General features: G+C 48.5%; 9 protein-coding genes across 9 annotated transcripts; 3 read left to right on the top strand and 6 right to left on the bottom strand.

Moving 5' to 3' along the window:
- Positions 1-216: 216 nt before the first annotated feature.
- On the top strand, positions 217-1,481 carry FTJAE_12495 (uncharacterized protein; the record flags this gene model as incomplete). The annotated part of the gene is made up of 4 exons (XM_037345546.1): positions 217-374; positions 447-751; positions 804-1,393; positions 1,446-1,481. The coding sequence occupies 4 exons, from the start codon at positions 217-219 to the stop codon at positions 1,479-1,481; spliced, it is 1,089 nt and encodes a 362-aa protein (XP_037200476.1).
- A 948-nt stretch (positions 1,482-2,429) lies between these two features.
- On the bottom strand, positions 2,430-2,987 carry FTJAE_12494 (idi-3 precursor; the record flags this gene model as incomplete). The annotated part of the gene is made up of 1 exon (XM_037345545.1): positions 2,430-2,987. The coding sequence occupies one exon, from the start codon at positions 2,985-2,987 to the stop codon at positions 2,430-2,432; it is 558 nt and encodes a 185-aa protein (XP_037200475.1).
- Positions 2,988-4,654: 1,667 nt separating this feature from the next.
- On the top strand, positions 4,655-5,350 carry FTJAE_12493 (uncharacterized protein; the record flags this gene model as incomplete). The annotated part of the gene is made up of 1 exon (XM_037345544.1): positions 4,655-5,350. The coding sequence occupies one exon, from the start codon at positions 4,655-4,657 to the stop codon at positions 5,348-5,350; it is 696 nt and encodes a 231-aa protein (XP_037200474.1).
- Positions 5,351-5,476: 126 nt separating this feature from the next.
- On the bottom strand, positions 5,477-7,114 carry FTJAE_12492 (uncharacterized protein; the record flags this gene model as incomplete). The annotated part of the gene is made up of 1 exon (XM_037345543.1): positions 5,477-7,114. One exon carries the CDS (start codon positions 7,112-7,114, stop codon positions 5,477-5,479), a length of 1,638 nt encoding a protein of 545 aa, XP_037200473.1.
- A 428-nt stretch (positions 7,115-7,542) lies between these two features.
- On the bottom strand, positions 7,543-8,715 carry FTJAE_12491 (uncharacterized protein; the record flags this gene model as incomplete). The annotated part of the gene is made up of 1 exon (XM_037345542.1): positions 7,543-8,715. The coding sequence occupies one exon, from the start codon at positions 8,713-8,715 to the stop codon at positions 7,543-7,545; it is 1,173 nt and encodes a 390-aa protein (XP_037200472.1).
- A 504-nt stretch (positions 8,716-9,219) lies between these two features.
- FTJAE_12490 (uncharacterized protein) lies at positions 9,220-10,081 on the top strand (the record flags this gene model as incomplete). The annotated part of the gene is made up of 2 exons (XM_037345541.1): positions 9,220-9,628; positions 9,681-10,081. 2 exons carry the CDS (start codon positions 9,220-9,222, stop codon positions 10,079-10,081), a joined length of 810 nt encoding a protein of 269 aa, XP_037200471.1.
- A 154-nt stretch (positions 10,082-10,235) lies between these two features.
- FTJAE_12489 (uncharacterized protein) lies at positions 10,236-12,515 on the bottom strand (the record flags this gene model as incomplete). The annotated part of the gene is made up of 1 exon (XM_037345539.1): positions 10,236-12,515. One exon carries the CDS (start codon positions 12,513-12,515, stop codon positions 10,236-10,238), a length of 2,280 nt encoding a protein of 759 aa, XP_037200470.1.
- A 363-nt stretch (positions 12,516-12,878) lies between these two features.
- On the bottom strand, positions 12,879-23,465 carry FTJAE_12488 (insecticidal toxin complex; the record flags this gene model as incomplete). Its single annotated transcript, XM_037345538.1, has 9 exons — positions 12,879-14,043; positions 14,081-14,504; positions 14,797-20,554; positions 20,690-21,830; positions 21,976-22,154; positions 22,792-22,915; positions 22,972-23,080; positions 23,175-23,272; positions 23,329-23,465. The coding sequence occupies 9 exons, from the start codon at positions 23,463-23,465 to the stop codon at positions 12,879-12,881; spliced, it is 9,135 nt and encodes a 3,044-aa protein (XP_037200469.1).
- An 809-nt stretch (positions 23,466-24,274) lies between these two features.
- On the bottom strand, positions 24,275-27,197 carry FTJAE_12487 (uncharacterized protein; the record flags this gene model as incomplete). The annotated part of the gene is made up of 7 exons (XM_037345537.1): positions 24,275-24,971; positions 25,028-25,441; positions 25,498-26,251; positions 26,307-26,330; positions 26,387-26,596; positions 26,655-26,881; positions 26,932-27,197. The coding sequence occupies 7 exons, from the start codon at positions 27,195-27,197 to the stop codon at positions 24,275-24,277; spliced, it is 2,592 nt and encodes an 863-aa protein (XP_037200468.1).
- Between the last annotated feature and the right edge of the window lie 181 nt (positions 27,198-27,378).

Raw genomic sequence — 27,378 nt, 5'->3', positions numbered from 1 at the left:
CCCTCCCTCCCTTCTCCTCCTCCTCTCGTGTCTTCTCGTGTCTTTTTTTAAACATCATCAGGCGTTTCTTCAACAACAAGGGCTTAAATTTTGTTTCCCCCTCCATCCACCAAAACTCAAAAGCGGAATTGCCCGAGGCTTCTTTTTTCTCTACCTCATGAACTGTGTCTATTTCCAAGCGAGGTGACACGTACGAATTGCAATCTCGCCGTCGAGATGAAGACCGCAAACCTCACACACATGGCCAAGCTGCTACTGCCACGCGCAAGCAGGCAGAAGGGCGTCCTCCTGGCCATGGGCATTCTGGTCATCTTTGGATTGATAACACATACTTGGGGATTTTATTTCGAACCTCCCAGCCTTCTGTCGTACCGGTAAGTCGCGTCGGTGGCCAAAATGTCACCCAGCATTCCAGCCAAATGTCGCTAATAACAATCCGCTTGCAGAACAACAAGAAGGTCAAACCCGCATCAAGTGAAGCTCGCGTCGCACACGTCGGATTTAATGCACGATCTATGGAAGCCCTTTCTTCTCGACATTAATGCGACAAGCTTTATCACCGACGAGGGGTACCTCTACGAGGTGCCCAAGGAGAACGAAAACTGGTCGAAGCCACTTGGCAAGAAACTCCTCATTTTGGATGTTGACACTCGATTGGACAAGGGACCCGGCGCTGTGATGAATGACTCGGCGCTGGATTACAAGGAAATGAAGGGACGAACTGGTGGAATTATGAACCATTATCTCTATGGTATGTTCTTGTTTCGCGGCGCGGAGAAGAATGCTCGGCTAACAGACTTTAGCGATGATTCATGGCTATGACTACAAATTTGTCCGCGCCCCCGATTATCCTAAGCGACATCAGACATGGGTCAAGGTCCCAGTGATCCGAGAAGCGCTCAAGAGCCACGATTTCGTTGTTTTCCTCGACGCCGACGCAGAATTCATGTACCCCCATGTACCTTTCGAATGGTTGATGAAGCTATGGAACATCACGGACAAGACCCTTATTGCGCTAGCAAACGATCCCGGCGATTCTGCACGAAACCGCGACGAAAAGGGCAAGGTCTCGCAAAACACTGGCTTCATGATCGCCCAGCAGAGCAACAAAACACAAGAACTCTTCGATGACTGGGAGCACTGTCCAAGCGAGAAGAAATACAAGGGCTGTGCGCGATGGGCCAATGACTGGGCACACGAGCAAGCCGCATTCTCCAATTACGTACGATACAGCTATAACCAGTCCCAGGAGATTGGCACGATACCATGCATGGATGGGAATGGCGCTCCGTATATTGGAGACAAGACGTGTGGCGGAGTCTTCATCCGTCACCATTGGTTCCGCAAGGATGACCCTGCAAAGGATCTCCAACGACTGATTCTCGAGGCTTTCGTGAGTCGGTTACATGCAGGATTTCACAATGAGATAGGAGCCAATTTCTTAGATGCGAGTCGACATACGTACCCGCTCAACCATTTAGTCGTTTAAGCGTTAGTTATATGCATATAGATAGAGATTTTTAATACGAGAAACGTCTTCCATAAATCACGCGATTCTTGTGCAGTGACAGACGATAAATGCATAATCAGGGGTCATGTCACGATGGCTGCGTTCTCCAGATTCAGCCCAGGAGGGCAAAGACAAGCTTTCATCTGTAAGGTCGAACCGTAAAATCGTCCCTGAGTTAACGTTACACCAAGGCCCGTCTCCATCAACCCCCCCTGTCACATGCTTTCCCGCAAGGGAGCAGCACCGCCGCTGACAACATGAAATTAGAACCAGGCGTTGGCAAATCAAAGCCTCTGACAGCAAGTTTCCACGGGCCGAAACGCCATGATTCTCCACTCAGCCGGCACTATTTCCGCTCTGAAGTGGTGTCTGACCGTTTTGTACGACAGCCCCTTGTCCTTGTCCCTGCGTCAGATCATATTGTGGGCACGCGAGGGCTGAGTTCTGTGGGGAACGAATGTCAGCAGGTTCGTATTGGTACGGATATATGAGACCAAACAATGCCAAGTGATATTGACATGAGCTGAAGGAGTTTGTAGGATTCGAATGCTGTAAGTGATTACGACGATGGTTACGAGTCACGACGGTGTCAGAAAAAGGGTCATGTTCCTCTGAAAGGAAGAAGCATGACTGCAGCTCGGCTACCGGCTGGGCAACATAACATGATTCGGCGATTGCTGTTTCCGGTAGTTTACTGCCGTGGTCGTATAGCAATTGGGGGTCTTTGACTGATTACATCAGACATGCAAAAGCGATTTTGGGCAATAATAGGAGAAGTGTACTGATATTGTGATTTGCATACAAAGTTCCAATCCTAAAATAACTCAAAATCCCGAGAAAACAGACACGCTATCGTCTAGCGTTAAAGAATATATACAGACGAACTGAAGCACCAACAAAGACTAGTGACTCCACCGCTCTAGCTGATAACAATACGAGGGCCAGACTTAGCCGGGTTCCAGTAGATACCATCAAGATCGTAGACACCAACAAGCTCAAGCCCCTCAACAGTACCAGGCTTCTTGCAATCCGTCTTCTGGGTCATGTACGGACCATAAGTAGCCTCCCAGGTCGCGAAACCGCCAACCTTGACATCCATACGTCCCAAGTGGACATTGCGCTGGTTACCGGGACCCCAGCCGGCACGAGGTCCAGGAGCGGGTGCAAGGCTGGAGTAGAGATCAAGCTTCTTGCTACCGATGACGTTCTCCCCGGGAGCGAGGTAGAAAGCGAATTGGCATTTCTTGCCCCTGGCTGCTTCTGGGTACTTGAATGTGAGGAGGGTTGTGATGTCGTTACCGCCGTTGCCGGGGGCCTTGGTCACGCGACCTTCGTCTGTGTCGTAAATTGCTCCGTTGTTGATGTTGTAGGTGTGGATTTCAGCTGGGCCGAAGTAGTCGTCGCTGCGGGGCTCGACAGGAGCAGCAAGGCCAGTAGTGGCGATGGCGAGGATGGAGAAGATGGTTTGAGCAAGCATTTTGAAGAGGAAGGTAGAATTAATGGAGGAAGATTGGAAGAGTAGATGTGATTATTGTTTAGATGTCTAGATTGAGAGTGTGTTTGAGATGATGAGAAGACTCAATTGATGAGGAAGCCTACTTCTTCTTATACACGATGGCTTCATGCATCAATCTTCAGCTCATCACACTTACAATACACAGCACTTCCTCCTCTGCCTCGCTATAAACTCAATTAGCCTAACAGTCCCTCGAAATAGCATCCCTCGCAGTCTAGCAACACCTAAAAGAGAATAAGCTTAATCAATACAGCCCAGCCTCCCTGCTCAGCCTTTCCCTCGAGAAGCCTCTTCTCCCTCGAGGCGTCCAAAGATCGCAGCGCGATGACATTTTGGCGTGCGCCAGACCAATCAGCGTTCAGGATGCTTTGGCGAAAAGTGGCACGTGGTCCGGTGTTTGACGGAGCTTCGACTCGGAGCTGAGAGCTATGGCTTGCATTTATTGATGAATGACCTGCGGGAGTGGGGAAGAGGTTCGCCATTTTTGGAAAACCTGCGGAGAAGGTTGTTGGCTTGGCCTCAATGCCAAGATCAGCCCTACGCCTTGGTCTTTGACAGCTCCAATGGTGTTGAAGAAAATATCGACATTCCGCTCAGCTGCGGAGGGAAGCTTGAAAATGTCTTGGACTCGGCTGTAAGGTTTAGGAAATCTGACTTTAGGACTCGAAAAGAACTTTGGTCTTGTTAAGAGCAGGAAGTGAAGCAGGTGGTGAACTCTGATCTCTTGACAACAGAACTGGGAGGCTGAGAAGTTACCCGTGAATTCTATTTTCGACAGAAGCAGTCTGTTGAGCGCAAACGTCTCAAACTGGCAGGTTCATTTTGCTGCAGTCGCATTACCTGGTCTATGAAGATACTTGGAGGAAATTTTTAGCAACAGCGCAGATGGTGAGTTTTGCCAGCGATGCTGATCGCTGTTGGTTTCATGCTTCGATAAATTCTAGAAGTCGTGTTTAGTGGACTTGGGATGTGCTCATGAGAAGCTCAAAGTATGATACAACTCCGCAGACAAGGTCTCCTTTGGGTGCTCATGTTCAATCCAAGTACATGATAAGTCCATTCCATTTCTAGATCGTCTACCATGGGAGTCCCAACATAGTTCTCAAGCTTCAACATTAGCTAGGTCCAGATTTAATATTACAGGGTATCTTTCTGTTTCTCAAGGAGTACAGAGGCAGTAATGTATTAAAATCAGATTTATGTAGGGTAGTGATATTATCTTATCGATAGCAAAATTAGGCGAGCTCTATGACATCACTGATAAGCGCTTCTTATCCCTTATCCGTTATCGCTTATCGCACTAGGTTCGGACCTGCCATTCAGCCCAACAAGGCGCAGTTAGCGCACGGAGGCGGATTAATTACCACCGATCGTGTCGATCGGAGCGCTCCATGAGGCCGAATGAAGTTAGCAACACGACAGATCAGTGGATCCTCACCTGTTTCGATGTTACGCTGACAAGATAAACATTCATACTCACATGCCGCCAAGTTCTGTATATAAGTGTCCAAGATCCCATGGCAATCACGATGTTAGACAGAGCAATTCATTCACAATAAACACCATTCTTGCATTGCAAACCAATTGAAATTAGAAAGTCCAACAATCATCTCTCAGCGACAGACAACATGCAGTCATCCAACACCGTCTACGAAGTTGACTTCAAGTGGAAGAAGATGAAGGCTTTAGTCTCTGAGAAAGATCCTCAGACAAACACCTCAACGCCCAAGTACATCGTCGACTATCATGCTTTCAAATGCACCGCCCTCGTCTTCCATCCATACGACGACCCTGAAGCTGTAATCGGCACCGGTACACTTCACCCCGTCACAATCCACGCGACCTACGAGCTCCACGGTCAAAAAGGCACCATCAAAGCACTAAAGCGTTTCATAACATCATACACCCACCTATCATACAACTACTCCGACAGTCCTGACGGAACACCGGCTGCTATGACATGGACGAGCGGCAGTAGCTTCAAGACATGGGACTTTATCTGTCTTGACGAGCAAGAGTCCGCAGTGGCCAAGTTTTCTGCCAACTGCTGGTCACTCAACAATATCGGATGTGTCGAGTTTCTAGGGCCCAGGGCCAATGATCCTGCGGCAAGGGAAGAGATCTTGGTAACTGGCATGACATTGTTTTATCAGATGGTCCTCCGTGCGACTAACTTCTTAAATTTTGGTGGTGCTATTTTTGCAAGGGCTGGGCCTTTGGACAAGGAGGCAGCGCCTAAGAGACCAGTGGAAAATGCGGACGGTAAGAGTATCAAAGGATCGGAAGCGACTTTAGGAATCGATCCAGGATTTGAGAAACCATAGTGTTTGAATTCAACATATGTTTCGCTATATGACCCCTATCTTATGGTACGTGAGTAACTAACAGTAGTTTCTCTTAAGTATAGCTTTTAATAGGATGACATATAGCTACCTTACTTAAATAAAATACTAAGATTCTATCATGTTCTCTGAAGGAGGGAATTCTCGAGGGTTCTCGAATTCATAGAAAGACTCTAAATTGTCATTCCAGCTCCCAAATGTTGAAGCACACTGTTTGAGACGAAAAGACTTTATCATCTGGTCGTCCAACCATTCATGTGTTGTCCATTCAAGACGTTCTTGGATAAAACTTCTGACATCGAAAGGCTGGCCGGGATGAAAATTGGAGCAGATGAGCGGGAAGCTGTCAATACTGTCAGAGTGGTGATCTATCAAGTACTTGACTGCCTTTGAGAAGTGGCCGCTCTGCCAACGTTGATAGGGAAGTGAAAACCACATATCGAATTGGTCAGGACGCATCCGAAGCAGCTGTTGGCTTGCTAGAATCAAAGCGTGTATCCGAAGCAGGGTGTTCTGGAATATGTTAGAAAAATAAGCTTTATCGGGTTCTTCATCGAAGCAAAGCGTGTAGGAGTTGCGGGGCATTCCGGCGTCTGGCAATGTGATTGCCTCTTCTAACCATGTGCCTATCCCGTCAATTGCAAGCAAGGGCCTAATGTACTCCCCATCGTAGAGGTTTCGCTCACTGCGAGGTTTAATAATAGAGCTGTATCCAGCCATATACCAACAAGGATGGATAACGGCAGGGATGCGGCGGCGTAGTTTGAGGTGGCGTTGTATTCTGAGCTTTGGATTGTCTTTGCAGAATTTGATGAGACCATTAGCGTGAGTTGAAGGGGAGCAAACAGCATATTCGTCCTCGATGAGCGTGATACCACGTAGATGCCGCATTTGCTCACGAGAAAGTTGACGAAAGAATCTGATTGCAACCGCAGTGGCAGAAAAGCGATAGTTTGCCTGCACTCCTTCGTGCCAATCCTTAATACGCCCCCACACCGCATCATCCCTCAATAAGCTTCCGATCCTTGTAAGAACGGCCTTGGAGGGGATATCCCAGGGATCCAAGGTTAGATCCATGAGATATTGCGGATTGTTGGAGCCTTTCCAGTCAGGGAATGCTTCGTTGAGGAGGCGAGCCAGTTCGAAATATCGACGCTCTCCTAGGAATCGGAGACTGAATGCGATAGCTTCCCTCGCCATAGACGTGTTTTTACCATATGCCCTTACTTCCACATCGCCAAGGTCTTTTATGATTTCGCTTGTGTGCCGACTTTCCTTCCAGTATCGAAAGGCACAGCCATTACGAACAGTAGGGTCTCGTCGGAGACGTCTGCGATAGGCATCCTCCAGACCATTCTTGAAATACGGCATCAAATGCGGGAACTTTTCTTCTAGTGCTTCTTCCAGTTCGGGAGACATTGTAGGGCCTTGGAGAAGACATATAAGATCCGCCTTCAGAATGGGAATAAATTGGGATAGGAACTGATGGCGACCAGCCCAAGCCCTCAAGTCGGGTGAGAAGAGGGTGGAGAAGGAGATGTTGTTGACTTCAAAAGGTAGATGTTTGGTGTCGTTTGCGATGGAGCGGCAGGTGTACATCAAGGAGAAGTCAATCGGTTGGCCGCCAGCGGTGGTGAGCCTTTCAGATTCGTTACTGAAAACATAGCCTCCTTTCACGCGGAAGTACTCCTGAAAGATGATGTCGCGCACCTCGTAGGGGAGCGTGACGAGATGGGGCCGAGCCATGTTGGACGAAGTGGATACGAACGTCGAACGTCGAACGTCGAACGAATGGGATAGTGTCCAGTTCGGAAAGATACTTGGACTGATTTAGAGGAATGAAGTTCGAGAGAGCGGGGAGAGACAGGTATTTGTAGACGAGCGTGAAATAATTGATGGCGTTGCTGTCTGGGGCTATAGAACTCAGTTTCCAGCCAGCTCCACCAAGAAAATCATAATTTGAGCGCCAAGAGGTCACGGAATCGCATCAGCCTTTGTGATGTCTGTCTATGACATATTCTATTTGTGTCTCTCAAGGAGCAATGAGGTTTAAACTCTTTGAATAGAGTGTTATTTTGAGTTGATAGTCCCCACAGCTGATGGCTCACATCACGCGCCTCACACACGAGGTTTAAACTCAGGCACTAAAGGCTCAACTTGCTACGCGGAACTCATCAACTCTGCTTCTCTGCTGCCTCAAAAGCGATCCTCCTCCACGTCTTGGGATAACCTTTGTCGATACGCCACTTCTCTGACGTGTCCTTCACCGACATGGCGAAATCCTTTCTCCAGCCCCTCTCAAAATCCCACTCTCCCATCATCTTCGCACCAAGATGCCAGGTCAAGATGCTCTCTGCACGAGCGCCCTCTGGAGCATGCAGCAGTGCGACAGCGACGTCAATACACTCTGGACGATCGTCCACGGTGTAGAATACCGTCGCAGAGCAGCGCGAGCAGAAATATCTTTGAACGTCGGGTGAACTTCGATAGATAGCGAGCGTGCCATAACGAGGATCTCGGTCGGGACTGTTGACTGCACGCTTCAGATCAAGTGTATTGCGCGGAAATTCGGGGTTATTGGTTTTCTCTGGGAAGTCGATCTGTTGAGGCATGACAAATGTCCAATTCATTACGTCAACACCAACTGACAAACGACATGAGGGGCATGGATCGATCGTCGCAAGGTGTTTATGGGTCTTTGGCTCGATGAACGAGGGAATCGCATCAGCCTCCATGGCAGAGAAGTCCACGTTGCCGGGACGGAAGACAAGATCGACCCCCCTGCAGTGACAACGGATAGGTATATCTGTGGCTGGAGGCGCTTCGGGCCGAGCATCTTCATTCGCAGTAGGCCAAACTTCACCCAGTTCCCAACCATCTTCAGGCTTCTCCATCCATCTGCGAGGCTTCTCCCCGTCCCCGTTCACATTCTGGAGCCACGGAGATAGACCTCCATCGACCGTATCACCAACAAAGATTTGCCTCGTAAAGTTGATGAGGTTATCAACGTCAATATTATTCAAGACTCCCGTGAAGACGCCAAAGTTCTGGGGCTGATCGTTGTAGTGAGAATCCCAGAACATCGGACACGAACATGAGCCGCAGAACAAAATCTTGCAATTGGAGGTGAATTCGTAGGATTTCAGATCAGAGTTGCGAATTTCATCTGCTGAACCCGGCCAGTCTATGTTGCAGTTGTACATGGCGCCGGTGGCGTTTCGGCATGAGGTGCAGTGGCATATCGACGCAGGTAGAGGGAGTTTTGATCGAGGCACTTTGCTAGTGAAGGTATGCGCTTTGCAGTGGCACTGAGCCGTGAGGGTGATATCCTGATCCTCGGTAGTCATCGTGTTTGTATCCCAAAAGACTCAAACTGTAGGATGATTTGTGTGAAAAGTCAAAATATGCAATTGAAGAGTTCTGTGTGAAGTTGTTAACGGTACCAGTAGTAGGGACCGTGAATTTTGGAGTACCCCGCCCCCAAGGGCGTGAATGATGACCAAAAACGGTCCTGTCGCACAATGACGTCGCTTGCAGGTACCAGCAAATTTCTCAAGGCCTGTCCATATTTAGCGTGCATTGCATTAGATTTGACAGCCAAAACCTTTTTTCGCAGGATTGCCCTTATGCTTTGGGTTTATTTGCGATGCTTTATTGGCTTCTGTTGCACCGCCCCCGTATAGCCTCACGATATTGAACCGCCTGATACCTGTGGCTGACGTGATGCCTCCCTCAAGATAATAATAACCTTTTGAACGTCGCCTTGATAGAAGCTTATTTATATATATATTCAGGACCATCCGCATTTTTACTCGCTGCAAACCTGATTCTTTTAGTATATCACTGCCAAAATGTCCGAAAAGACCAAATCCGCGTTCTTCGACTCCCCCGAAGCCTCATCCGCCGCTGCACCGCCACCATTCAGCCAGGCTGTCTCTGACGCTGGGCCATCAACTTTCCAGAGTCGCTTTGCGTCAATCACACGACATGGCTTTGACCGCATCAGACTGGTCAACCTCTCAGAGGTGGAAATCGCGGCCATGCACGAAATTGTGAGGACATATTGGGAACGCGGGATTGACAAAGTCTACCCGCAAGAATCGTCGCGGGAGTTCAAGCTAGGAGGCTATGCATGGGGATATGACCCGAATGGCAACGAGCAAGCGATGATGTTGACGCTTCGGATATTGGAGGGTATGCATGGCTTGGCTTGGGTGATTTATTCGCCTATTGAGGTGACGAAGAGAGTTTCGACGAAAGGTAAGTCACACGCGATACTCGCAAGCTGGGCAAGGTATACTGACGAGAACAGATGCACTCATCTTCCGCAAAGTTAATCACGCCCCTCCTCCGTGCGAATGGCTAAATGTATCATTCCACGGCGGAGACAAACTGAAGATTCTCAACTTCCCGCCTACAGATCTTGTCAACGATATCATGGCGACTTTCATGACTGACATACAACGACATGAGGTCACACCAGACCGCGCCAAGATTAAGTTCAAGGGATATCCATGGAGACCGCTGGAATCTGATGGAGCTGAGACCCAACTGAAGCTGCTGTCGTTGCTTGAAATCTTTGAGCGCCACGGTTTCACGTTGTACGCGAGGACGAGCGCGAGATTCGCTGATGAGACAAGTGAGTCCAATGTGTTGGTGTTCCAGAGACGAAAGGACTGGACGGCGGGAAAGTCTCTATACGATCAACTCTGATCTTTGGTATGAACTGGAGATTGTTCGTGTTCACTTTTGTTTAAAATTCATGACCTGTAATGATCCTTCATAATTTCTTTTGTTCAGCTATAGACTACCATTCCCCCATTCAATGTTGCGCATTAGGTCGATATACATCAAGTCTTTAGGAAAATCAAGCAAAGTCCTTGTTCCTCTTCACAGCCAAGAATGTCAAACTCCACAACTGCCGCACATTACTCTCAATTCCAGAGCTCAGTCCCGGCGGAGGCGGCAACGTCCCCAAGGGCGCGAACTTGTAACCACTCTTCGAACTATAGCTCCAGCTCCAGACCTCTGACTGCAATCTCTCGCTGTTATCCTCAATAATGTCCCACAAACGATTGTAAGCACTCTTTAAAGCTGTGTGCACTCCGGTATTGCTGCAAAATGCAGGAACATCATCGTCATCCTTAGACTGGGACGATGAACATCGTGCAAGCTGACGCTCGAGACCTTTAGCCATGAGGGCGAGTTGCCAGCTCCAGACTACGGTGCCGTGATATGCGGCGTTGGTGAAGTTTGCGGTGAAGACTTCGTTGCCTGCTAGTGCTGGATTTGCAACCACGATGCCGAGGGGAGTACTCAGACCGGCCGGGAATGGACGAAGGATGGCGTTGGCTGTTGCGTTTAAGAAAGTCGTGAGCTGGGCATCGTTGGTTGAGTTGAGAAGAAACAGACGGAACGCCGTGTCAGTATGCGTGATGCGTATCTTCTCCTCATCCTTGGTAGTGTTAATGGCTAAAGCATAGTCAACGACTTTCCCAGAAGATGAGTAGTTAGCAACTGAATCTGCATGAGTTGGTCCGTTATAGAAGGTATTCTCCTTGACGTAGTCCTTCAAATTCGAAGTAGCCGTGCCAACAGTGAGATTATACTGGAACAGCGGCAGTGTATGATCCTCCCAGATCTTAGCTCTCTTCGCCGCAATAGAACTCCATTCTTTGGTCATAGAATTATTCGGATACACTCCTTCAACCTTGGCCAAGTTGGAAATAGCGTAGAGCGCGGCAGGAACGAGAGCGCAGTTCACGTCGAAGGGTATCCGTCCATTGGCAAGACCATAGGTCGAGTCTCTCCATTGGCCAACCAGCTCACCTTTCTTGAGCTGAACCAAGTTCTTTACCGACTGTTCCTTCTCAAATGCTGCTGTGATGTTCATAATCTTCTGTGCGTTGATGTAGGTCAAATTACCCCATGTCAGATTCCAGTTCTCGACGTCAACATCGCCAGCCTTTGTGCTCAGCAATGGTTTGACTCGCTTTGGTGTGGAGCTGAAATATCGGTCCATGAGGACTGGCAAGAAATAGTCTGTATCAATCATGGGATATGTAAAGCCCGGTGCCGTTGAATCAATGCCGTTCTGTAAGTTCAGAAGCGTGGCGTAGTCACCGATGGTCTCTTCATGACAGACCGATCCGTCTGTGCGATTGATCCGTTCCAACACTGCACCGATCACCGCTTCCAAAGCTGAATTGTTCCCAGCACTGAGAACTGGCTCGAGCAAAAGCGCGGCGATCATAGTGTCGCGACCAAAGTATGTCAAGAATCGCCAGCCACCTGCGAGCAGCTTGTCGGTATACGAGAAGAAGGACAGTGACCTGACCTCCGACTGCTCTTTCTTGGCGAGTGATTGCGACTGGTTGTTAAGGACTTGCTCGGGAGATAGCTGCTTCAATTGAGGATAATTGAACGATGCCGAGAACTTGTAGAAGCCCGCACCAAAACTAAGGGTGTTGTTATAGATGGACAGGCTACTCTCCTTGTTCTGCCATGGCTTCAGCAACAGGTTCGTCGTTGTCACATTGTCCAGCCATAATCTTGATATAAGTACGCCTCCATTCTTCACTCTCGTGAAGTTTGTGGCATTATGAATCACCGGGTTGATGATACTCGGCCCTTCTGTAAAATCCCTTATGTTGCGGATCGAACCTAGAATAGCAACGGTGAGATTCGCCGACGAGTTGAACGACAGAACGCCCTCAACTCCAACGTAGGGACAATCTGATCCCTTTTCTTCGCGATTGATTACGCCAAGTGGTGATCCGAGAGTCGAATTGACCAGTTCGATCGCCAGAGTTCCATTTTTCTCGTCTTGGGGCTGGAAGAACGTGCATATACCACTGTTCCCCGCAGGCCACGCAACAATGAGCCGTGGGCCGATAATCGACAGGTTACTATCCGGCAGAGGACTCGTAACAACAACTTGCGCGTCAGTGTTGCAATCGGAGTAGAAGTAGTTCTCATAAGGTGGATCGCTAAGCTGTTGGGTGATGACAGGGCATGAATCGCCCAACGCCAACGTGGCGTACAACACAGCCAAAAGCATGGCAACAAGAGGCGTCATTTTTCCGGGCAAGCAGAATAAGACTTCAATTAGAGACTCGAAAGCCCGGAGGCCAGGCTGAATGGTCATCTTGTGCTTATAAATTACTCAGGATCGGCATTACAGATTGCGGGGTTGATCTGGGGATTTGAAGCTAGCAAAACAAGAAACGGAAGCCGTTGGCACCATTTCGAGTTACTGGGTCTTTAAAGTTTGGGGAAGTTGGGAGCGATGACGACAACATGTGGAAAGACGCGGATCCAAACACGAATTGCGGTACGCTTGTGATAAGTTGCTGGACACGACTGAGAATGTGAGATACACGTTCTATCTTTCATCATTCATGGTGCACTGGAGTCTTGACAATGCTAGAAGCAACCTTAACTCGTCGGTGCTATTGATGCTTGTCAACTTTGTCGAACCATATCAAGTCTCCAATAAGTGGCTCTAGATCTATGCCCATCCCCACGACCTTGCCGTTTCAATTATGAACTCGGTCATCAGGACTTCGTCACCCGTATCAAATGCGTCTCGTACATGCGCATCGTATACAGACTGGTCCCGCTTGTGTTTGAGTCTCGCTGTGAAGCCCATCGAGCGATCTGTTGCATCGATGAAAAGCCCGTTTTCTCTGATCTCAACTTTCATGTTGCGATAACCAGGGTTCCAATAGTCGCCAGCATATTCTTCGAGTTTCACATCTCTTTGCAAGGTAGCACTAGATCCAACTATAGTTGAAGTGTCTTCTTTTTGGTCCTTTCCCCTGCCAGCGTTGGTCTTCACCATCTCACCCGCGTGACTCTGCGACTTTGAATTCGGTTTCTCGCGTTCTTTTGGCGGCGCCGTGTGCACCACTGGGTTGGACATTGCGCTCAATGGCCGCGGCCCCGTATAAGACTTGATAGCCGCGTCGATCAATTCGCGAAATAGTTGTGCAGCTACTGAGTTGGTTCCCGAAGAATTGCCCATTATAACTGCCCCAAACTTGAGCTCTGGCAGAAACACAAAGCGACTACCAAACCCTGTAATGTCTCCGCTGTGCCCAAACACCGCGTATTCGCCTTGCCAGTACAGATCCATACCAGCTGTGTAGAGAATACGATGAATGCCCGTCTTTCGTTGGCGATGGTTTGCACCTCGCTCAGACCGCGGTCGAGTCAATCCTTGGTACACAGCCTGACTTATCGGCCCGTTACGATCGATAAGCGCATTGAGAAACTTGATGTAATCGTTGGCGCTCGAGATTAATGACCCTGCGCCTTGGCCTTCTGGACAATTCACTGCATCAAACTCGCGATATGATGCGGACTTCTTGTCCCAAATATGCCCTTTTGCTATACGATGACAGTGACCTCTAGCTTTGGCGCCTTCGGGCTGCAGACTGCTCGACGTCATGTCAAGACGATCAAAGGTGCGCTCTTGTGGGAATTCGCTGAAAGACTGTCCGCTTTTGGTTTCTATGAGATGAGTCAAGACAGTGTACATCATGTTGCAGTAGATGTAGCGTGTCCGTGGTGGAGCTGTGACAGCGAAGTTTCGCAGATTTCGCGTAATTGATCGCGCGTTGTCGCTCAGTAGCAGCGCGTATTCCCATGTATGAATCATCGTGGCTACACCACTGTTAGTCCAACCTATCGAGCGTAAGTGATTCTTACCCAGGCATGCCAGTGTGGTGCCCCAAAAGATCGTCTACAGTGACAGTATTGGTGTGCAGTTCCTCCGACATGACAAAGTCGTCGGGCAGCAGTTCAGACATGATTGAGCCATATTGAACTTCCGAAAAGTTGGCATCCTCAACCAAAAGAGCGATTGCTGCCGCTGTGAGCGATTTTGAGGAAGACGCGATGTCAAACAGCGTGTCTGCAGTGCATGGTTCTTGAGACTTGATTGAGGCGAAGCCATAGCCCGCGGACTTGACCTTATCACCGTGGATAACAGCAACAGAGAGGCCAGGAACACGATTGCTTCGCATCAACGCCTCGACACGATCGCTAAAGTTTGGGAAGTCGAACACGTCCATGTTTATTGCTTTGAGGGGAAAGGTTACAGCTTTTCGCGTTGCTCGAAATGTCATAGTAGCTGAGGCGTAAGCAGTGATGATTGCGCTATTTTAGACCTGCTGATTGTACTGAGAGCGTTGAAGCCAATGTATATAACTAACTTAGGGGAAATAACAGCAAACCAAAGAGCTTAAGTAAAAGAGAAGCGAACTAAGTAAGTTATGATGTCCAGGAGTGAAAAGCATCTCTGGCCCAATTCTCTCCCCATTCCTGTCCAAGTCCTCGCGGATCACCCAATACCTTGCTAAACAGGTCGACGTGTCTCTGTGCGTCCCTCTGCGCGAATTCATTCGGACCCGCCTGCCACTCACGAAACTTGTTCGCCCCAACCTCGGCGAGTTCATTACCGACAACGCCGGTGAACATAACAAGCGCAGCCCGCGCAGGCAAGGGGATGGCTAGTAGGGCGATCTGTGTAGCGATTGTGCAAGTAGCAGCTCCGACGCCCTTCTTGTATACCGCGATCAGAGTTTCCTTGGCAAGCTCAGTGATGTACTGATCCAGGGTGTACGTTTCTAATTCCCTCATCCGCTCTAGGGACATGCCTGGCAGCGGTTTCTGTACTTCATGTAACCTTATCGCGTTGTATTCCTTCAGGTTGTTTAGCTCTTCATGCTCATTTATGATCTTGACATCATCCATGACAGCTGGATATGAATCTCGAGGCGGCTTGGACGACTGTGATAGCCAGGATTGCTGGTAGGCCTGAACCCTGGAGCTCATTTTCGCGTTTTCGTCCATTCTCATAACGTTCTTCAGCAGTGGAACTGCTGCTATTTGCATTGCCTTCATTATGCCCGTGCCCATAGTTCCGGTGGGATCGACGTAGTTCACCGGATCATTGCCGCAGTAGCAGTACAAGTTTAGCCCATCCTTGGTCCCAAGGGGATCTGGTGAAATCCAACGCCCAAGCCACGGAGCATAGTATCGTGCGTTGCAGTAGTAGAGTCCCGTCTCTTTATCTCTCTCGTAAGCAGAAAATCTGTACTTGCGGGATGCCTCTTGTTTCGATCGTCGGAGACAAAAGGAACTTGATCCAAATGGTGAATACTCCTCGTAAGTTATGACAAGTCCCGACTGATCCAACTCCAGCTTGTCGGACATGTGGTATCTGACTAGAGGGGCAGACGCTGAAGACAAGGATTTGTCCTCTTCCGCAATGGCCACGAGTTTCTGTTCGGTACTATGTATCAGATGGTACCGTTTATCCTTGCTGTAGCCAGATTCATCACCAGTCTTGCACTTGTATATGTGCAGATTGGAAAAGAAAAAAGTTTCTTTGAGCTTTCTCAGATCCTCTGAACCAGACGATGATCGCTCCGTCACCTTTCGTACCCTCCTACCTTCACTGTTATACACATACCATGTAGTCTCTGGTGTACCACTCTTCTTGATTTGCCTTGAGCAAGACTTGAGACGGCTGAAAGGATCCCAGTCCATGGAATGCATCCCGCCACCGGCAATGACACTGCCCGTAAATCCCGTGCTGGTTCCATCGCCGTAGGTCCATTTCTCTGTTTGACCACTCTTTGAAGTGTAGCTGAGCCTGTTTCCCGCCTCGCCTTCCTTGACCAAGCTCTTTTCCTCGTACGCATAACTCCGCACCCACATCTGGCCTTTTGGACCTGCGTGGTGTTTCACTTGGGTGATGTTATCAGCGTCGTCATACTGATACTCTTCCGTATATCTGCAGATTCGGGTGCTGTCGCTAGGTATTCCAACAGATGACTTCCCTCGTGCGTTGGTATTAGTATCTTCGCGACCTTGGGCCGACGAGAGACGACCAATAGTGTCGTAAGTATAAGAGCATCTTGCATCAACGATGGTGCTGTTGAAGTAGGAAACTGGCTGGGCGGCATCATTGGACTGAATCACCCGATACATAACATCGTGTGAGTAATGTGTGTCCTCCATGACCCTCCTGTCATTCTGGCGAATGAGTCTCTTGCGAATCATGAGTCTGGTAGCTGGGTCATACCGAAAGGTCGCCAAGACACCATTTCCATATAGGATCTGCTCTGGTTGTCCATCAGCCGCGTACCTCATGTCACTCATGTAATCTTCCCAGGGGTCATCCTTCTGCCCTCTGCTTCCGTATGAAACCCGATCAAGCTGTCCATAAATGCCATAAATATGCCGTGTGACTGCACCTTCGGCATCGTATGTCTCGACCACTCTGTCCATGGCATCATAAGACTTTCGAACCGTGTAGACCTCGGGGTCTAGCTTCGGATTGCTCTCAGCTCCCCAGTCGATCGATCCTTTGTAGTCAGTCACGAACTGGATTGTTGACTCGACACAGTTCCCTTTGAAGTCCAGGACCTTGTTCGTCTGGATCCCTGACTGATCCCGTATCTCAAATACCTTTCCACGCAAGTTCACAGACTCGGCACCGCCCACAGACTCACCATAGCGAGTCAGTTCTGCCAAGAACTCGGTTCCATCGTGCTGTGAGAGCCAGATATGGGTCTTCCTGCCTGCGGCATCATAGACTGATCGTTGCTTCCAGTTACGGCCATCTATCAGAATCACAGTGCGTTCCATACAGTCGGGAAAGGTGAAGACCGCTCCCGTATCCATGCCTCGATGGAGTATGCCACGCCCTAGCAAGTCAGAGGTTACGCTTTCAGCAAGACGACCGCTACCATCTATTGTTTGGGCCAAATGCCCTGATAGGCTGTAAACACTCCGCGACTTTATCTTAGCAGTTTTGCAATCTCTGATTTGGAGAATCGGACGTTCTTGCGCATCCAGATAAGTCTTATCGGGTGTCTCACTGTAAACCTCCGAAGCCTTCGCTACAGCCCTGCGTGAAAGCTCTTGGGTCGAAGCGCTAGCGTGCCAGCTGGGGCTATAGTTCTCCTTTGCGAGAAGGTTGGTATAGATACTGAGATCTTTGTCCTCAGAGAGGTCCATCAAGACTGTATCCCCTCTGTCGTAGTTTGTAGTTGTCCAAGTCCCATATCTCAATTTCGAGTACGCGTGGTCAGGATACAGTGTACCAACTAGTCTGCTGAGGGGATCGTAGATCATGGACGTTACTTTCGACTGGCTTTCAGAAGAACGAACGAACTCATGCGAATTGGAGTAGCACGGCTGAAACGTGCGAACCGGGTCTCCTTTGCTATTCCGCAAGCTCCATTCACTAATGTTCCATTTATATCCACCTTTCCCTGTGTCAGCCAAGCTGGTGGTTTGCAGCTCAGCGAGATTACCATCCAAGTAGGTGATCAATATGGAAATATCACTAGCACTGGCCCCATCAGCATGATGATACATTCGACTCAAGTCGATAAAGGCAGTTGGACAGGTATCCGAAAGGTCACTGGAACGCTTGGTTTGAGCGTCGCAGTACAAGCGGTAGCTAGTGGCACCACCTATAAGCTCAAAAGCAGCCTCTTGGGTTGGGCATGCAAAGAAAGCATCTTTATCAGCTTGTGAGGGTAGCTTGATTGTCGTGTTGAGATTATCACCAACCAATTCGTTCTCTTTCCCGGATCGGGCTGTTGCCATGACTCGACCCAACAGGTCGTAGCTATAGGTGGTTCGATTGCGGTTTGGATCAACGACACACAATGGAGACATGTATCTGTAATTCATATCCACCTTGGTAGCGTTTCCCACCGCATCAGTAGAAAGCTTTGGCAGCAGGTTGTAGTCATCCATCTGAACTGTACTCCGATTGCCAAAGGGATCCTGGGTGATCGTCGGTGTGTAGAAGCACCTTCTGGCCGTGACGAGTTCACTTTCTGCCTCAGGATCAAATAGAGTACGCGAAGAAGGGCGCCACCACAGCACGGCACCGTCTTCCTCCGTCGTCTTGATGTACCCGTATGTAGTCATAAAACTATCCAGCCCCAAATTCTCAGGCAAATAGTGCTTGAGCAGGTCTTGAAACCATTTGTCTCCTCCAGCCAGGTCAAGTGTACCAAGCATCACCGAGTAGCCCTGGAATTGCCCTAGAGGTAAGGGATCCTCTTGGGACAATTCCTGATCGCGGTATAAGGTCCGTCTCTCTTCGACCTTTACTCGGGCTTCTGAAGAATATGGAGGTAGCATCTGACCTGTGTATGGAACTTCGGGAATACGCCGCAACATTTGGAAGCTGCCGCTAGTAAACCTGGTGAAAGCCGATTGTATGTTGTCGCTTGAACAGTCCAGACCAACAATCCGATATTTGCGAGTGACTGACGGCATTGGCTTCACAAAGATCCCATTGCCTTTGTCAAGTATAGGCAAGCAATATTCGTTCTCCGTGTAAGTCAAGATAGTTTCCTTCTGGGAAGGATCCATGACCTCTCCGCGTGAGCACCCATAGAAAATCTCCATTGATTTCAGTGTATCATTGAAGTTGTTGGTCTCCAGAATGAGTTCGTGGTTGTAACGTGGCAGTGACTCCGGGGACCGATCATTATGAGTCTTGAGTACCTCGCGTGGAACGCAACGATATGTGCCTGGCTGCAGTGGGCCTTTCCTGGGCGAGAGCCGGACCACCTGGTGAGCAGTATCCGTAACTTGGTAGGCATGTTCTGTAAGTGTAGTTCCATGTTCGCCAAGGATTTCTTCCCGAAGTTGCATTCCTTTGAGAGCCCGGCAGGTGTCGCGCCGATCTTCGAGCTGGACTGACTCTACGGACCAGTAAGTTCCGAATAGAGCTGCAGAAGATGCTCGCTCTAGACGGCACACAGTTGGTGTCACTGCTCCCGTATGGAACCAAGTTTTGGTGAGCCTAGCTGGTTGGCGGAATTCTGATGGAGTATCGACGTTGAAAACGATAGATTCGAGTTTTTCGACCATCCCGAAGCCTCTAAACTCTCTATCATGAGCATCGTAGTAGCCATCATGATAAGTGAAACTCTTGGTGTTTAGAAGGCCAGTTGTATCGTCCAGGATCCTGACTTGGCTCACGCACTGGACCGGGAACCCTATCCTTGTAGACCACGAGGCTCCAGCTCGCTCATCTCGCAGGTAATACCAGTTGGAGGACCGATATGAGACTTCTACTCGAGATCCTCTCCCATTGCGGTATGAAGCTAAGCAGTTGGGCTTGGGTCCAGGGGCAAGATCGACATAGTAAAGAGTCTGCGCTGAATTTGACCCTGACACTTTACCGCTCCAGCATAAACATGCGGTTCCTTTGCCAAAGAGGTCAACCGTAGAGATGCTACTCAGTTGGTTGACCGGCGGAAATGACTCCAGAATCTGTGGGTCACTCCAGCCGTTTCCTGTTTGGTTGAAATAAACGTGCAGACCGCCACTGGCAGGCATGTAGATCAGGTCGTTAGTACCCGAGCCGTTGATATCAGCAAGGCGTATTCTTTCGGCAATGGAGGTATCGCTTTCCAGCTTTGGTGCATTATACATGCAAATCGGCTCGCTGAACTGCCCGTGTGATAGATTCTGCCAGTATGTGACACAGCCTGAAGAGACTTGTACGATATCTGGCCGACCGTCACCTGTCATATCAGCAACAGTGACCTGTACCGTAGGATCATCAGACATTAGCTGTGGAACACCCGTCCTGTTGACGGAGCGCCTCAATGGAGCAAATCCAACTGTGCCCAAATTCTCTTGCCATATAATTTCTCTGTCCACGGGATCAACGGCCACAAGATCCGCAAGGCCATCTCCAGTAAGATCAAGCTGTTTGAAGAATACTGCCGTGGTATCTCGATTTGGAATCGACGAGAAGGTGGTGAAGCCAACCCACTGCTCATCATGCTGGTGGTAGAAGCCTTCCAACTTGTTCACATCGTCTAAACAGACTAGTTCAAGCTTTCCGTCTTGATTCAAATCCTCAAAGTAAGCCGATTTGCCCAAGTTTCGGTTCGGTCGTGCAGGTATGGTCATAGATGAATCGAACCTCGGGGCTGATGAATCATCGATGACATTATAGTTCTTACGGAAGTTCCAAGAGCCGTCGGGACGTTGTTCAAGAAGACCAGGCGCTCCCTCGCCTAGCAAATCCACCCATTGCCACTCATGCCCATCCGGACCGGGCAAATTTGGCAAGTTATCGGTATTCATGTGTTCAAGTTGGGCTTTGGATACATCGATCGGCATGTTATACTGGAAAGTGTATGACGGTAGCATTTGATGTTGCATCTTCTTCGTTTCATGATTGAACCAATGTCCCCTTTCTATCAGTGAAGATAGGAAGGAGGTCACGGATGATTCTCGATACTGCATCGAAACAGAACGCACCAGACAATGCTTCTCCGACAGCTCCTTCGGAAAGTAATGGAACATGAGAATGCGGCGACACAGCCGCAGCCAGCGTACTTCGAACCCGGCTGCAGCTGTCGAGAATCGGTCTTGTCTGACTAACCAGGGTGAGTCTGCCTGAACATCCGGGTTGTCGAGGTCATGGTCTCCGTAGTCATGAACTACTTGGAAGTGGTATTGCCCGTCATACTCGAGTGGCTTCCAACTACTAAGATCTCGATTTGGGAGTGTATTGCCGTATTTGATCACCTTCAAGTACTTTGCACGCCCAGATGTTTCTGTCGCTCGGCCTTGTTCCTGCAATCGTGCTTCAGGCGACAAAGTATCCAAACCCTGCGTGTCTTCCTCCTTGTATTCATAGGTGATCAAATTCCCAAAAGAGTCATATGAAGAGCACAGCAGCCAAGAGAAGATACACGTGCAACCAGACTGATCCCTACGCGATATTCGCGTTTGGCTTGACTGGCCGTATATGCAAGTCACATTGGAACCCGAAATTGTCCTCCAATGGACATCAGAAGGATCTCTCAATCGGCTCCATTGTTCGATCTTCAGAGGATCTCCCATGACTCGAGGTTGATACGACTGGACGGAAAAGTCATCGCCTATGCGTTCAGGGTCCCCCATACGGACCAACTCGTCCTCACCGCTCAACAAGAAAGTGTCAGTCTCATCGTACATAGGAGTACGCTTGGAAGTCATGCGTGTGATAGAACTCAAGTTCAGTTGCCAGCCGATTCCGAAGCAGCCATTTCCTGAGCCCGAATTATACGAGAGTTCAAGCTTTGGTCCAAATCCACCACGTCCCTCAGTTACTGGAATTGGTATGGTCAAAGACATTGTACCGTTCACTGGGTTCATCTTGAAAGTTTGGTCAATTGGCCGATGGCTGCCGCCTGCAATGCCTTTCTGAAGGCCCGGGGATGAAATGACAGCCGGCACTCTTTGACCTGTCGGTGCGGTTTGTTTGCCTTTCCCCTTCGATACTATGCCATGAGGTGTAGATTGGGAAGATGATGATGGACTGTCCGTTGAGCCACCGGTGCTTGGTGCCACAGCATCGCTTGGCTGATACCTAGGCTTGCGATTCATCTTGCTAACGACAAAAGCGTCTGAAATCCTGTTGGTTCAAGGTATGCCGTTGTTTGAAGATCTTAATTGAGAAGCTATTGAAGTGTAGCCCATCTAAGTGCTCTGATTGTGATATAATTTGTAAGGTTGCTAAACCTAGACACTTGGATGGAATGAACAGTCTCTGCACTCACCATCCAATCAAACAAAGGTGGTTGCGATTCTTCACGGCAACCGGTTGCTTAGATAATGTACCATAAGATGGAGTGAGGGGGGCGGTACCAATAGGCCGGCTGCTGTTGTTTTCAAATCCGTACCGTGTAGGCTTTTTTACAAGATAGCACAAAGTAGCGGAGGTCTGGACCGTCAAGGTCTGCTGAAATTAGCATAGTAGCCCCTCAAGATCAGCCAAGAAGCGTGGCAACTTCTTTTCAGCTCCTGCGGGCAAGTCACTCGCAGATCACTGCCGCTTTGAGGAATAGCATATGATTGTCCAAGTTCAACGATACAGACCCTTGTATTTATTGGTAACATGCATGAAACTACTGATCACATCCTCCTATACATAGTCTAGGCCCATCTTGGTGACTGGCGCCACTACGCGGGCAAAAGGCTCTGCTTAGACCCGGGCTCACTAGTCTCCCATCCATTTAGGGTTCGTAACTTCAATAGCAAGAGCACGCTAGTAAAGAAGTAGCTTACAGCCAGCCACTGACAGATATGAACTGGCTTCCGATTTGCCAACAAAGATCCAAGCCTCATCATGCAACAAACACGAATGGCATCGCACTTCCGAGATAGTATGTATCTTCGGCATACTTATCGAGTCTCGAACCTTGTTCTAACATTCCGAGCTTGCTGGGTCCAAATAAAGCAATGATGAACTGACGCATTATTGTCGGGTGATTCGAATTTTGGACTCAAGATTTATAACTGAAAATAGACCAAATTTTCCGCCGTAGGTTCTTAATGTAATAATTAGAAGGCACTATAAGCGAACTTTGTTATACTTTGTATAGATGGAACAATTGGAAGTATTCATGTGTTGACTTCCGGCAAGCAAAAGCAGTCTCAAGACCAGGGTCGTTTCGCTCAAGACTTAAAGAAGCATCTGGATGCGATACAGATCGAAATCTAGTGAAGTCAAGTCAGCACCTTTTTTAATACATGATTAGTTTTTATTCCCGTACTTTATGGGAGTAGCAGGATCGTAGTTCTTGACGTCTGCGCCCTCCAGGTACCAATGGAACTGCTCTTCGGACTGAGAACCAGTATAGCAATTCACCCGTCTACCGAGCCCTAGATTTGAGACACTGGTTAGGACTCTGGAGATGCGAAAGATACGAGGGCATGAATTATCTTAACTTGCCCTCACTCCTAATATAACGCCTACTGGCACGGTTCCATATGAGCACTATGGTGCTTTGCTCAAGAGGATGGGACCATATCTCCCATTTCTTGTAGGGGCTGGTGAAACGATCAGTATCGGACCTACAGAAGTTAGTATATGGGGTCAATCAACAGGCCTTGACGAAATATCAACTGACAGTGCCCAGACTGCTGGAGACTCGCCGCCTCCTCCTTTAAGGTCGGCTACCAATGTCTGACCGTAAGAGCCATTCACGATATTACAAGTAAACCTGTAAGTCCACTCTTTCTTCGGCATCGTGCTGCTGGTAGTCATTTTTAAAAGTCTTATCTGATGAGAACAATGGCCAAGGTAGGAGTAAGTGGAAATGGAACTTGGAAGAGTCCGCAAAGGTTGCGTGTGCCAAAATTCATAAATGACTGAAGATGGGCGCTGGCTTCTACCCTAAATGAACATGCACCTCAGTGGTCGAGAATGCCCCCTGACAACGCGCTTCACGACCCTAGTCTAACGCTAACATCTGGCATACCAGATCAGCGTTGGTCTCCCCAGCTGTGGGTTTGCGCCCGCACTCCCCTTGTGTATTTCATTAGTCCCTCTAGTTTTGACCCAACTAAGTCACGTTTATCACGCACTTTACGCTCAACTGGGAGAGATGCATCAATAGTCCAGTTTTGATTATATCCTATGACCTATCTTCTGCGTTGAGTCTGCATGTCTTGGTCAAGTATCAGTACCAAGTCACACGAACAGGTAGACAGAAGGCGGCTGTGGCATGTTTACCTGTATGGTATGTGCACGGTTTAGAATGGGTGTGCCTAACTACAGGTTCGGCATTTTGGCTTCCGTGATACAGATAGCCCCAATGATTCATCATAATAATCATATGATCATAAGCCCAGTAACTAAATGTAGCTCTCAGTAGATAGCGATTTGTGAAGCCGCTGACTTACTGGGGTGAGGGGCCCTTTACTTCTCGGTGGTCCAAATATCGAGGAGGTCTTATTGGAGCGGCCTACTTGTTTGTCTTGCCCAGGTCATGGAGTCATGGCGACTATGGAGTACAATAATAATCAGTTGTTGAACAATTCATAATATTTTCCCATAAAAAAATAGAATCAGTATTAGGGCTGAATGTCAATATCCTTATGACTTATGGCCATCCCTTCCCCTCCAAATTTCAATCCTGGAACCTTTTTCCATGACTCAGAAATTTTGATCATGTATCTCCCTAATTCCTGGATTTCACCTTGTAGCTCTAATGTAAACTCTTGACCTTTTGGAACTTTAAAGTCAGTGCCTTTGAGACCTTGGATAGAAGCCTGCATCTCTCTAGCATTTCTGTCTCTGTTTAACTTGACCTCCAGTGCAGGAACGTTTGTAGACCATCCTTTGCTCTTGTTAAGTTGATAGACATTGCCTTGTAATTCCACTTCCAACGGAGGATCCTTGGAATCAGAGTCCACATATGTGTACTTGCCATGTGAGAAGAGTACGTCCAAGGCTTTGGCATCCGGTGCTTTGCTCCATTCTGTGTCATCAAACGGGCGGGTATGGGTTGACGTCGATGTTAAAAGGCTGATGCGAATGAAGTGAAAGCTCAAATCTTCCTTCTTGCTGTTAAGAGCTCGTAATGATAGTCGGCCGATCTTTGATTGTGGGTTGTAAGAGACTTGATGATCCCAACTGAGTTTGAGGTCATTTTCCTCTTTTCGCTTAGGGACATCTGGGGAAGGCTTTTGTGGACCTGGTCCTTTGTCCCCAGAGGGAGGACTTGGCCCGGGTTTAGGAAACGACATTGTCCCATTGGGTTCATTTCGCCTAGTATGAAATGTTAGACAACCGTATATCCAAGTACACGTACACTAAATGCTTACCGCAGACCGACGTCAGCAACAATGCCGCCGAACTTTGTGAATTTGGGGTTCATGAGCAGTAGATTCCCGTGCCCGGGGAATATCAACTTTCCTCTTCCCCACCTGAAATGTTCGTCGACTCTGCTAGTGAACCTTTCAATCCCTATCCTTAGTGACTTTTCGAGATCCGTCTTCAGCCTAAACTCGCTATCATCGCGCCCTTTCCCTGTTGCTGTTATGCAGACGGGGAAAGATGTGATTTTCAAGTCACCATCGGAGACAGCGGGGAGGTCAGAGGGACTCTTATTAGCGCCATATTTGATATTTTGAGCATCTTCTCTGCTGAGGCCCTTGATTTGGGGGAGGATGACAAGGTAATCAAGGTCGACAGGCTGGAGTCCAAGACTGAAAAATGACTTAGCAATGACATTGTACCTGTATGCTCAGTCAGCTCGGTTGGGCTGTGTTGGGAGCAAAGGAATGCTTCATACTTGACACTATCCACTTGATCCGTCATTTCCTTATTATTGGCAAAGGCGCAATTATAATTATAGGAGACGGACGCGGAGATAACCATAGCGGACTGTCCAGTCGCCCACTCAACTTCGACTTTAGATTCAGTATCAATTTGATAAGAATTATACCTGTCGCGGTGATAGCTGTAAGGGCCATCTGTGAAGCGATGCCCTGTCTCTCCTTTGCTATCTCTCACTATCCATTGATAATGACGATCTGACAGCTTCGTGAATTTGATATCGGTATCAGGCGAGCTATTCAGCTCTCTCTCGGTACGTGGACAGCCGATAGTATAGCGGGGGTTGAATGCTATATCCGGCACCGCAATCGTACGTTCTGGCTCCTCTATCTTGACCACTGTAGCAAGGCAGAGATCCTCGAGCGCAGGAAGAAGATAGCGGTGCATGACGACTCTATAGTCCATGGCAAAGGTACCGAGCAAATCTGGGAGTTTCGGATCATCATCTGAGACGGGACAGGCCATGTTATAGGAGTGACTCATATGCTTCTTCTGGGGAAGGGAGCGAAAGATGGAATTGGTGGACTTACCAGGCACGTTCCAGCTTGTATCCACATTTTCACAGAACATCAAGCAGTTGAAGTCTCCATGAACAAGATCTCCGAAAGGCGCTTCCTGAGTTATTTTCGATGGATCTCTGATGGCCGTTGTTCCATTAGGGCACTTTTGGCTTTTGTATGGATAGACCTGAATGTGCTGTAACATCGGTTCTGCGAGACACATCAGCATTCATTTGAAGCGAGCCCAAGGGAAAATTGAACTTACTGAAGGTTGGTCGCTTAATTTCATCTTTTTTTTTTATTAAATGTCAGTATACAGCAGTTTAATGGAACAGAAGTGCTCACCGGGGTCCTGATATAAAGAAAACTTGATACCCAAGGTTGATAAGCCTTCATGAGCCTGTGTTTTAGCCCATCCATCGATGAGATCCATAATGCGATAAAAGTAACCGGAGTTCTCAGCTTGATCTTTCCATTCTTGGAGTGCTATGGTCTTCTTTGCCTTTTGGTCAAAGCACGTACTTCGTTCTTCTATTGGTTTCTTCCATTGAGCAGCTTCATAGCACCAAGCATCAGCTCACTTGTATGAATGGTAAAGAAAGGGTGAACATACCCGAAAAGTTGGCAAAGATGCGCTGAGCACGATAGTCGCCAACTTCAAGGCCAGGATATCTTCTCGCGATATCCTGTTTCCAATACTCCTTGTTCTTGCGTGTTTCTTCATCTTCTGATGGTTGGATCTCCAAAGAGACTTCGCTCAAGTTGACCTTGACGGTCAGAGCCCATTGGGAAAGGGTCCGTGTCTGGCCATTTCGAAAAACAACATTGGCTTCCTTGATTCTACTATAGGTAAGTAACATTCAACCACAAAGACTGGAATAGAGACAGACCGAAGCTGGTAGTAGGCCAGGCTCTCATCAACCGTGTGACCAATCAACATAAGTGTCGGCGCATCAAGCACGCCAAAGATTCTGTCGCCGGCAGCATCATCGAAGTGATCAATTCCGGCAACTCCTTCAGTATTCTCAAAAAGGTGACGGAAGCTCCGGTTGATCAAAGCTTGTGACAATGCAGTAGTTTGGTCGTAGTATTCGCTGTCGTCGTTACCAGTACATAAAGCGAACTGGTAACGGTAGGTTCGGGGTCCAGTGGCCATATTTGCGTTCAATACTGGCCTTGTCGTAACCGCCTGATGCCTACCGATAGATACGAAAACTGATGTTGTATTATCTGGGTCGTTTTGCTCTGCTAACGGCGGTTGCTTCTACTGAGGGGCCTTCAACGACCGAAAGTTCTCGGATCTGTCCATCGACCAAGCCGCCCAAGACAATGTACCG

The sequence above is a fragment of the Fusarium tjaetaba genome, assembly GCF_013396195.1.
Source record: "Fusarium tjaetaba strain NRRL 66243 chromosome Unknown NRRL66243_c0000338, whole genome shotgun sequence".
In the NCBI taxonomy this organism is placed as follows: domain Eukaryota; kingdom Fungi; phylum Ascomycota; class Sordariomycetes; order Hypocreales; family Nectriaceae; genus Fusarium; species Fusarium tjaetaba.
This window is presented reverse-complemented; position numbering and strand designations above follow the sequence as displayed.